We start from the raw sequence: 12,017 nt of genomic DNA on the forward strand, positions 1-12,017 counted from the left end.
GGGTTGAGTTTCCCAAGGATGGAGAATGTTGAGGAAGGATCCATGCTGAGGATCTGTGGGAGGACATGATTCTTTAACCCAACAAAATCCTTTGGCATGGATTTTGTACTGATATTTATCAGCCTATTGATACATGCAGTTGATACAGATCAATCAATATATATCTATATGACAATATTCAAAATACTCTGCCATTTCATCATAAAGGTGAGAAATAACTTCTTGGTGATAACATAGAAAAATATATTTTTTAATGACCTGCCTTTTATTTCTGTTATCTTTGGAAACTTCCTAATGCAGCAATTTTGTGCATTCAGTTGCCAGCACAATGTATTTGTGCAGTTCTTGGTGCTTCTGTAAATCCTTCAGCCTTTTTCTCACCTTTTATCTCAAGTGTGGTGCTTGTTGGAGCTGGAAGTGGTCCTGGAGTGCCTCCACATCCTTCAGCAAACTTCCTTTTCAGCATGGCAGTCCTCAGCCTGCTCCCACCACCTTCAGCAGTGCATTAGGAGGAGAAGGATCCCGTGATTTCCCTACCCAGATTTTCTTCTCTGAAGCTCTTGAGCTCCTCTAGGCTAGAAGCACCTTGTCCTTAACACTGGTGTAATTCCTCCAAAAGGTATTACAGTATTCTAATTCCTCCAAAGGGTACTGAGCTCTCAAAAGGTATTTTCTGCAGCTATTTTAGGCTGGGAGATGCTCCTCGATGTGAATTTGTTTGGTCCTTGGCAACGTGGCTTACACTTCATATCCATCATTTTTATCAGCTTCAAAAATGGTTTTATTGTAAGGGCTGCTGGTTTTCAGGCTCTTCATGTGAAATTTTAGCTGCAAACTAAAATATAAATTGCTGGGCACATGATTGTAGAGCTAAAAGGGAGATCCTGAATCCATTTCCAGTTTCTGCAGCTGTGCCTGTGCTCAGTGGCTCTGCTCTGTGCCTGCAGCACTGTGGGATTGGACACTGATCTGTGGTTTTGGGATATCAACTCTATCACTTTGTTTCCAGTCAGATTTCCAGAGGCTGAACTGCTCTGGATCCACCTGTGGAGAGCAAATCCAGCCAGTCAAGTTGAAAATCTGATATTTTGGCTGTTGATGTGAACAGAATTGCTGTGTTGGTGGGGGATGCTCTGACTGAAGATGATGCTGGAGCCTGGAGTTAATCCAGGAAAACCTGAAGGGGCTGTAAATGTAATTCTATCAGTTTATAAAGGACAGGTTTTTCTTGGTGCTTGGAACAGGCTTGTCCCACCACAGGGTAGTTCATTAGTCAGTAGAAGCAGCAAAACAAAATGTAGCAAGGATTTGTTTCCCTGCAGGACTCAAAACACTCACAATACACCAGGCTCTTCCTTAGTCACTCTTTTTTGTTAATTCTTGCCAGTTCTCATTAGCCATATAGGGAATTTGGGAGCAGCAAATGAAGTTAAAGAGGTGCTACCTGAGAGAGGATCCAGCAATTCCTTTGGTTTCTTTAAATTTTATTTTTTATATTACCATTTTGTTGCTTTCTGGCAAAAAAAAAGCCAAGGGAGCAGCTGAAGGATCCTGTTCTCTGTGTAGGGGCATGTTTTGGGAGAGCAGAAGTGCTTCCAGAAGTCAAGATTCAGTGACTCAAATCTGAACTCAAGAAAGAGGAACACTCCAGGGCAGGATTTTCTTGCAGCACTTCTTTGGGTTTCCCAGCATCAAGCAGAGATGCTGTGGCAGAAGTGAAGATGGGAGTCACTTCTCCCATGCAGCTGTCCCAGTCAAGACCTCACCAAGACTTTTTGTAGTTTCTTTATTTAATTTTCATTTCTTTGGCACCATAGATGATGGATCTATGCCTTTGGTAGCATCTCAGCCAGTGAGGCAGGAGGTTCATTCACTGCATAGCCCAGGTTAATTCCTTGGATGCTGACTCATTCCCTGCACAGAAAGTGCTTTGACCTCCAGGGAAAGAATAAGTGATCGTGCTCTTATTCACATCCTAATTCAGTTCCTCCTTCCCCAGAAATGTTGTAACATATTAGGAGCAACTCATTTCACAACAGCTTTTCTTGTAATTTTTTTTAGGTTTTTTGTTTGTTTGTTTTGGGGTTTTTGAGGTTTTTGCTTGGTTTTGTTTGTTTCTTTTGTGGTTTGTTTGTTTGTTAGGTTTTTGGGGTTTTTTTTCCTTCCCATTTTGTCTCAGTTGAAAGGTCTGATAGCAGCTGAGAGATTTCCACAGGAGATGCATCAGCAAGAATGTAATGGAGAGCAACATCCTCACCACCTCCAGTTTCTAGAAGAGGAACCTCTGAGTGGTTGTCACACCATAGGGAAATACCAAAACCTCAAGACAAGGGGATTCCAGGCTCAGGGAAGGGATTATTGTGCACTGAGGTGCTTTATTTATTCATGGACTTCTTAATATCTGTGTCTGATTAAAGTATGGGGGAGCCAAGGCCATCTCTGAAAGAGAGGAGGAAACACCTCTGGTGCCAGCAAGGAGCTCCCAGGTGCCAAACTGAAATTCAAGTGTTATCCTCCACTATAGAAGGGAGCAGCCAAGGAGGTGACAGATTACTTAAAGTGCTGAATAAAACTGAAAGACACAGGGAAAACCAGTGTGATATGACTTATCTCAGACTTTTTCAGGTCATGGAAGAAGCTGTGGATCTCAGAAACAACTTACAGAATACTATTTTAGCCTATTTTAGTTCCAGTGTGGGCAACTTTAGGAATGATTTACATAGGCTGAGCTGTGCCACTGCTTCTTTTGCATTCTGGGACTCCCCCTTGGAGGCTGAGTAGGCATCTCTGGCTGTACAGGCATCTTTACTTGCAGAAAAATTCCCTTCTGCTTGAGGCAGGATGGTTGACACTGTCCAAGGGTTGACACTCCTTTCATTGTGGCTCTTGATAATAACAGCCAAGCCCCAGTTTGCAAATCTCACTTGGACTGGGGACATTGAGGAGGTTTAACTCAAAATCACTTGAGTTTGCAGAAAGTGAAAGGACACCAAATTTTTATATTCACTCACATTTGCCTTGAACTCTGAGCAATACAAAGCAGGTTTAGCAAAGGGGAAGAATTTCTTTCTTTCTTTCCAAGGAATTGTGACCAAATGGAGAATTTTAAGGGGAGAGGAAAGAAGCCTCTGGAACAGTCAGATGTGTCATTGGGATCTTGCTGCCATTGCCTCTGTGTCTTCACTGTTTGTTGGTGCCTGTGGGGTTTTGTTTTGGTTCAGTGCCAGGTCCAGCAGGGTCCTGTGTTGCTGTAGAGCCTCTGAGAATGTGTCTCCACTTCTGCTTTCATTTTCTGTTCTAATTTAATTTTTCTCACTGCTTTGGCATCTTGCTTAGATACCTCAGTCCAAATAAACTGCTCTGAAATTCAGCCAAAAGACCTTCCTTCTGTATGTGGACAATCCTGGAGTGCTAATGGGTATGTTTTTCTCCAGCCAAGCTTATCATCCTTTAAGAAGTAAATTTGAATTGTGATTACAAATCAAGTTGAAGACATCCCTGCTCATTGCAGGAGGGTTGGACTAGATGACCTGTAATGGTCTCTTCCAAAACAAACCATTCCAAGATCTCTGTAATGCTTCCAAATCTCAGTGATAGAGATAGAACTCTCTGTGATAGAACTTTCATTCTTCTGGATGAAAATAATTTGCATAAATCTGTGTTTTGGGTACCACCACTCCTGCACGCAAGGTTCTTTGAGAGGGACCCACATAGGTGATGAAGTGACAATAATTACATTTCTCTCCCATCAGCAAACAGTGGGAAGAGGAAAAACTTGGGGAGCATGGAAAAGGAAGGTGATAAAATAAGAGGGATAAGTGTTATGCAGATTCTGAAAGGAACTGACATGTGAGAAGGTGCAGTGATACCCAGGTGGAAGCTCAACATCTGGGTTATTTCTCCTGTGTGTAGCTGGCCCAGGTGTGTGGGTCTGGTGTCAGATTTGATGTCACAAGGTGTTATTTTGATGTCACAAGGTGTTACTTTGGGTGCCAGCAGCACGGGGCTGTTGGCTGCTACAGCAGAAACATCTTGTGCCCACAGGTTCAGATTTGGCAGTGAAATGTGTTTAGATTGGCACCCAGGAATTACTGCCCTGCACAGAGTGTTGGGAGGTGCTGGTGGATGGGTAAGAAACAAACTGAACCCTGAGGATTGGGAACAGGGAGAAAATTTCCCTGTTTCTGTAGTGCCTTGCCAGGTTAGGGGATGTTATAATAAACTCAGTGAACTTTGCTTCCAGAATTGCCCCTTTAGCAGCCTCAATGCTGACACTGATCCCTGTTTTTTCCAAATCATTCGGTATTTGGCAAACTCTGCACATGATTTCAGGCTTTAGCTGTCACAGATTATTTATGCCGGCTTTGGATGCTTCCAGTGGACTGTTTGTTTTGGATTTTTGCCACGTGCTGCTAATGCTGTCCCTGAAAATGAATGTATTGAGGCTGATCTTTCTGAATGTGTATTAAACTGTGGTCATATAGCAAAAGATCACATAGAATATAAAAATCAAGCAGTATTTACATGTTTAATATCTGTACAAAGCCTAATTGGCAGTCAAAGTTTCAGTATTTTTCTGTCAACCTGCTAATAATCAGATGATTATTGTCAGTTTTATCAGGGCCCTCTGAGCCTTCCCCTTGCAAACAGTAATTGATTTTATTATGTGGAGAACCCAGGTAATAGAATTAATTTGTAACCATATTTGGAGATTGTGCTTTTTTTATGTTGGAAATAAAATTATGTTAGCATAGTAAAATTGAGCAAAGTCAGCATTCAGGATTAATTTGAGAAGAATCTTCATTCTAACACAGAAAATGGAAAAGGAAAATAGAAAATATTAGGCTGAAAGTACATGGTCAGAGGGCTGGAGCCAGGCTGGGAGAGCTGGGGCTGCTCACCTGGACAAGAGAAGCTCCAGGGAACCCTCAGAGCCCCTGCCAGGGCCTGAAGGGGCTCCAGGAGAGCTGGGGAGGGACTGGGGACAAGGCATGGAGGGACAGGACCAGGGGTAGTGGCTTCCCACTGCCAGAGGGCAGGGATGGATGGGATATTGGGAGGAATTCTTGTCTGTGAGGGTGGGGAGGCCCTGCCCAGAGCAGCTGTGGCTGCCCCTGCATCCCTGGCAGTGTTCCAGCTGGGTTGGATGGGGCTTGGAGCACCCTGGTCTCGTGGAAGGTTTCCCAGCCCATGGCAGGGGTGGAATGAGATGAGCTCTAAAACCTCTTCCAGCTCACACCATTCCAGGATTCTGTGTTGACTTAAAATGCCTTAAATGTTTCCTTGCATAGGTGTGCAGAGTCCACGAATTTTTGGCCAGAGTGATCCCAGGAGTTTGCAATAGGCAAAAATGTATAAATGACTGAAGTGTAGCATCATTTTTATATGTTCACCTGTAAATGTAAGTATGTAGTAACTCAAAAGGCCTTTAATTAAAATAGTGCACAGAGGAATTATTAACAGGTGACACAATACAAGCTTTGTGCCATTCTTTTCATGATCCTATTTAATTTTTTATGTCTAAATGCAAAAATATTAATTTTTCAAGTAATGAAGTAGCGAATCCAACAGCCTGCTGGAATGGTTGTTGTTAGGAGACCCTTTCTCCCTGCCATATGCTAATTACCTTAGGATGGATATTTCATTGCATTATTTTCTCCAAAATGCTTTGGAAAACTGCCTGCATGCACAAGGTGTGTTGGACTCTGAGCCAGGGCCAGGCTGATGTGCAGCAGGGCACGGGAGACCACGACCAATTAACTTCATTAACATTGCTTTGACCTCTCCCACCACTCTGAGCCATGTTTGAGGTTGTTACCAGTAAACCCCGTGGCACCCTGGGATTTACAAGGCTTGAATTAACACCCCTTTGCTTTCTGATCTCAGAAGCTTCTGGTCTTTGAGTGGTTTTGTGGGGGGGACTTGGCTCTTCCATGTCCCCAGAGCTGCTGAGACTTTTAGCATCTCCATGGGGTTCATGCTTGGCTTGCAGCCCTGCTGGATTCAAGTTGTTTGGATGCAGAAGGCACAGGTGTTTGTTGTTAGCAATTCCATGCAGAATAAACATCTCTAGAGATGTTTGGGTGGGTGGGGTGGAGTGGCCTGGTGCTTTACAGCAGATTTATTGAGTGTGCAGGAGGGAGGAGGCAAGGTCAGTTTGCTCAAGGTAAGCAACTTAAAGTCCTGTTTGCACTTCTCACGTGAGTCAGCAGTCTTGGATACGCTCTGATAACATCAAGAAAAAGAGCCAGTCCTCTTGGCCTCAGCTTTGAAGTAAAATCTGGGTGAGGAATTACCCAGCTTAAGTACAGTGGGGGGGTTTGTTCACCCCTTCTTGATGAAAAGCTGATGCTGAGCTGCAGAGCTACACAAAGCAAGCCCAGCCCAGCACTTCCCTGACATCATCCATGCTGCATCTGTGCCTGTAGTAAAGCCATAGGAGAGCAGCTGGAACACTTCCCGGTGCATAATGTATGTCCTGCTACCAAGCAATGCAGCGTGAATCTCTGCCAGATGTATTTCACTGGGACAAATTCATTTCTGGGCTTTGAAGTGCACGTGCCTGGGGATAATATACTTAATGAAATATTGGAGGGAGAAACAATACAGCATAAAATAGTGCTGCTCATTTGAGGGCCTCAGAAATGAAACAATTCTCCAAATCCCAGCCTTGGAGTGGATGTAGGAGATGAGGGTGGCTGTACTTGGACTGAAGGTCCTGGATCTGGAAACCTGGGGGAGACTGCAGGGACAGGGTGACCAGTGAGATGCTTTCCCTGAATACTCTTGCCAGCATCAAATATCTGCAGTTCCCTAAACCTGTTGTGGGTTTTGACTTCATGGTTTTTTGACCCTTCTTGAACATTTTGTTGATGCCAAGAGGGAACTGTCATAGTTGTGAGGTCTTGATCCAGTGGGCCAGTGCTGAATGAAAAACTCAACATTACAAATGACATTAGGATGTGTGTCCATGTAAACTTTAATCTGTATGAAGCATCACTGCCACCTGATTGCCCAGATCCTGGTTCTGAGGGTCCTGCTTTTCTCCCTAATTCCCTTTTGTCTTTCTATTGGAGTAACTCTTAACATCTTCCACGGCAGTTTGGAGTTTGCTAGAACTGGTGGAGAGCTGGGGCCCTTTCACTCTGAATTTGCTTTTATCTGGGGCTGCTGGTGGTGTGTTATCTTCTTGTAGTGATGAAGTTTGAGAAATCAGCTGCACATTTGATGTTTCATTGCCAGAGAGATGGGTTTGTTTGGTTTTAAACAGTATAATAGAAATAAAAAGTGCAATGTACAAAGGAGCTGGTTGCAATAACTCATATCCAATGTGAGATATGCACATCTCTGAAAAAGGGTGACTTGGTAGGGGAAAAAGTGTTGCTGATTAAATCATCATGGGTTCAAAATCTCCTGGACAGGAAGGAAAGAAATTTATCTCCTCTTCACTGGCACAGGACCATGGAAAAATGCATCTGTAGCAAGGGCCAGGTGTGCAGGGGAAGGTGGTGATGGTCATTTTGTTTTAGCAGCTAAAATTTGTGGGTGCTGAGTACCACACACCCATGAGATGGATTCAGGAGGTTTTCTGGTGTGTTGCTCACAAAATTTTCACTGAAAACCAGAGGGTATTTCTGATACCTCAGACTGGGGGCAAAATCAGGAAAAGCTTGAGGTGCTGTGGGAGGGGGAGTAGGGGGAGGCTGTGTTGTGTTTGGATGTTGAATATCTGCCTAGCTATCTGCTACAGCTTTGGGGTATTTGTAGGATAACACCTAACTGTTTTTATTTTGTTTTTCAGCCTTGCTAACATGATGACCTGACAAGATACAGCACACAGTACTGACTATGCAGCCCAGGGACTGATGGGCCAGGATCCAATATGAGTGTAAATGATGTTGGAGGCAGACGACGCTTTGAGGATAGCGAGTACACGCTGCACATCTACCCCGGGAGCATCGCAGAGGGCACAATCTACTGCCCCATCGCCGCCAGGAAAACCTCCACGGCCGCCGAGGTCATCGACTCGCTCATCGACAAACTCCAGCTCGAGAAGACAAAATGCTACGTGTTGGCCGAAGTGAAGGAGTTTGGAGGGGAGGAATGGATCCTCAACCCCACGGACTGCCCGGTGCAGCGCATGATGCTGTGGCCGCGCATGGCGCTGGAGAACCGCATCAGCGGCGAGGATTATCGCTTTCTGCTGCGGGAGAAGAACCTGGATGGCTCCATCCACTACGGGAGCCTCCAGTCCTGGCTGCGGGTGACGGAGGAGCGGCGCAGGATGGTGGAGAGGGGCTTCCTCCCCCAGCCCCAGCAGAAGGACTACGATGACTTGTGCGGTTTGCCGGACCTGAACGAGAAAACGCTCCTGGAAAATCTCAGAAACCGCTTCAAGCAGGAAAAAATCTACACCTACGTTGGCAGCATCCTCATTGTTATTAATCCCTTCAAGTTCCTACCTATTTATAACCCCAAGTATGTGAAGATGTACGATAACCATCAGCTGGGGAAGCTGGAGCCCCACATTTACGCTGTGGCAGATGTGGCTTACCATGCTATGCTCCAGAGGAAGAAGAACCAGTGCATTGTGATTTCAGGAGAGAGCGGCTCGGGAAAGACACAGAGCACCAACTTTCTGATTCATCACCTCACCGCCCTCAGCCAGAAGGGATTTGCCAGTGGAGTAGAACAGATTATTCTTGGAGCTGGCCCAGTGCTTGAGGTAAGATGGAAACGATAGTAGTGTGGAAATGTTTTAACGGTGAAAAAAACCAAACCTGAGTAGTTGGGATTTTATTGTGACACTTAACTCTATGGTTATCTGCTAAATACTGATAATAAAGTGACAACAGCGTTAGCAATGAGAGAAGCTTGTGTTTCCACCTATAGAATATTACTTGCTTCCAAAAAAAAGAGGAAAAAACAAAAGTACAGCAGATGGCTTGCTGCCAAATTTGTTAATGCTTTGTTTTCACTCAAGTGTTTCTCCGTGCAGGTTTATCTCGGTGGTTTCTCAGTGGGAAAATGGAAATGAGAATTATCAGTAGCAATTTTCTAGTATATGGAAAAAGGATTTCATTGTACACAATGTATTGATAATATTGTATTTATGGAGCTTCTGTGCAGTCAGCTTCTTTGAGCTGGGGAAGAAATCAAAGGTAACTTTCATGGTCAAAATTGTGTTTTCTAACCATGAGTGCTTGATTTGGCTACTTATTGGTTGCTTTATGAGGACTCTTCCCGTGTATTAGAGGTTAGATAAACTTGGCTATCAACTTTTCAGGTATGAAACTCTGAAGTGGGATACCAGCATGCATTCCTTAATTAATTAGCCATGAGTTTGCCCCATAGTGGTTGAGATGGTTTTCCTTGGAACTGACAGCTTTGCCAGTTAGAATTTTGTTGCTTGAAGCCCATCTGCATGTGGGTGATGTGTCAGCTTCAGCCATGCCATTGTCCTTGGAAGCCATGATACAAGGAGGTTTTTTGGTGTGTGCATCCTCCCCCTCTCACTCTCTGGAGTTAATGAGAAAACATCAGACCAGGCTCCTGTAATTAATGGTGGTTACTGTGGTGACCCACATTGGTGACCACATTAATTTCAGAAAACTGGCATGAAGACTACTGCATTCCACCTCCAGTCCTGTTATTCCACCTGCAGTCCTGTTATTTATTTGAAACACTTCCATGCTCTTTAGTTTTTGATAGGTTGCTTAATGCGTCATGTTGGACCAAGGTCATTTTAGAGTTCTCTTTAGCGGTGTCAGAGGGAGCATGTCTGTCTAGGAGGTGGGGAAGAGAGATCTCTGTGAAAAGAAAGGTAGAGGGAGGTTTGGGGAATTGGTTTTTTCTTAGATTCTACTTTTCTCAGGAATAGGTTGTCTATTTGCTTGGATCTTGGATGGAGAGAGGCATCACAAATGGTTTGGTAGGAATCCTGTTCTGGTGGTGATCACTCACTTCTTCTGGGGACCATTCACAGAAGGGTTTGGGTTGGAAGGGATCATCCCATTCCACCCCCTGCCATGAGCAGCAACACCTTCCTCTATCCAGATTGCTCCAAGCCCTGTCCAACCTGGCCTGGAGCACTTCCAAGAATGGAGCTTGGAGCTTCTCTGTGCCAGGACCTCTCTGCCATCACAGGGAAGAATTCCTTCCTCATTCTTAATATTCTTTTCCTTTAAAAAGCAGCTTTGTCATTCCTCTCCTTGGTTCCCTTTCCTCTAGCTGAGGTTGCTCAAAGCCCCTGTGTCTGGCAAGTTGTGTGTGTTGGGATGAGGTGGAGGGCAGGGATGCACTCCAGCCTTTTGTTTTCCTTTCGCAAGATCTGCAGCTGTTTTTGAGAGAAAAAAATCCTGAATCATATCTGTTATATTTTTTTTTTTTTTGCTGTTGGAACAGAAGTTTGCATTCCTTCACTCCAGCAGCTGGATGGCTGCTGTTGTGCTGTGTCTGCTTCCAGGCCTCTTGGAAAAAGTGGGGGTAATCCAGAATTTCTTCTGCTCTGCCAGCACTGGTCCCAAATAGTCACAAATCAGGCAGCCTGAAAGATAAAGTGGCTATATTTCTGCTTTTCCTTCTCTTTCTAGAGTTTCCCAAGAAAGGGATCTTCAGAGCAGAGCTTTGGGTTGCATTACTCTGCAAAGCGTTTGCAGATTTGACCTTTTAAGTTGTGGTTGAAATAAATTGAATAAACTCTGGAAGTTTAGATGCCAAACTTTTGGGGATTTTTTTTTTCTTCTTTTCCTTTGTCGTTCTTCTTTCCTCCAGACACCTTCTGCATTCCCTTTGCATATTTAAGATCAGATGGTGTCCAGCTCAGGTTTGTCCTTCAGAGGCAGCGACACAGCTCTTTGCGCTGCGACTTCTGATTTAGAAAATGGAGCAACCAACAGCTCACTTGGACCCACTGATCTCTTTCTCTGCCTGAAAAGTGTCTCTGGCAGGACAAGTGCATGGAACCTCCTGTTCCTGGGAATGCCTTTGCTGTCATGCTCACACAGCAGGAGCGGAAGTGGAACAAAATTAAGATTTTTTTTTTTTTCAGCAGCTTCTCTGTTTTCCTAATTTACCTTTCATGAACAGCTTTGGGCTATTGTTTGGGATTTTTTTGTTGTTGTTGCATGAGATTCCTGAGTCTTGTCCAAATTGGACTTTTGGGGATGGCTGTCAAGACAAGCTGTTACTGCCCTCTAAACACGGTGACATCATTCACTGGTTGCACGTAGTTTGAGGTGTGTACTGAGGCCAGGCGTGTCCTTTTAAAGTGTATTTGATGTAAATCCTATGGATTTTCTTTTTCTTCTGCTGGGATTTAATAGGAAAATTTTGTTGTAATGGGGCTCCTTGGAATGGTTGCAATATGCTTCTTTTGGTGATAAATGATATTTTAAAATACTTGGCATGTTTATATATGATCTTTCATAAATGATATTCCTTAAATACCATACTATTTTTTCTAATAACAATATTCCAATTTTTTTAAAAACAGGTGATTTTCTTTATATTTTTCCTCAGTTTCTCCCCATTTTCTTATAAAACACATTATGCCCTATAAGGACTTGCTTGTTCAGCAGAGCTGAGCTTACTAAAATTTTGCACTCTGGCTCTTTAGTTTCAAGCCTGAGCTTCTCAAAAGCTGTAGTTTTGTGTAGTTAATTAAGGAAGAGTTCCACGTGCTGCAGTTCCATTCTGTTTCTGATTTACTCCATGCAATATTTGAGGTGAAGATGACTTCTGCTCATCCTCATCCTCCATCAGGAGCCCAGAGTGCCACACCTCAACAAGACATTGAGGGGCTGGAGCACCAGGAGGGAGCTGGGGAGGCTCAGCCTGGAGCAAAGGAGGCTCAGGAGGGACCTTCTGGCTCTGCACAACTCCTGACAGGAGGGGACAGCCAGGGGAGGTTGGGCTCTGCTTCCAGGGAACAAGGGAGAGGACAAGAGGAAATGGCCTCCAAATGTGCCAGGGGAGGTTTAGGTTGGAAAAATTTCTTCACACTGGAAAAGATGTGG

At 44.2% G+C, this 12,017-nt stretch overlaps 1 protein-coding gene across 9 annotated transcripts in view; it reads left to right on the forward strand.

Moving 5' to 3' along the window:
- The window catches only part of MYO9A (myosin IXA), a 178,817-nt gene that overhangs the window by 24,241 nt on the left and 142,559 nt on the right, over positions 1-12,017 (forward strand). For all 9 annotated transcript variants that reach the window (XM_071441936.1, XM_071441939.1, XM_071441937.1 and 6 more), the window contains exon 2: positions 7,802-8,725. In XM_071441936.1, the coding sequence (XP_071298037.1) occupies positions 7,883-8,725 (843 nt within the window). In that variant the 5' untranslated portion in view covers positions 7,802-7,882. The remainder of the gene's footprint in view (positions 1-7,801; positions 8,726-12,017) is intronic.

The sequence above is a fragment of the Agelaius tricolor genome, unplaced genomic scaffold, assembly GCF_023055355.1.
Source record: "Agelaius tricolor isolate 1412-34295 unplaced genomic scaffold, bAgeTri1.0.p SCAF_16, whole genome shotgun sequence".
Classification (NCBI taxonomy): Eukaryota; Metazoa; Chordata; class Aves; order Passeriformes; family Icteridae; genus Agelaius; species Agelaius tricolor.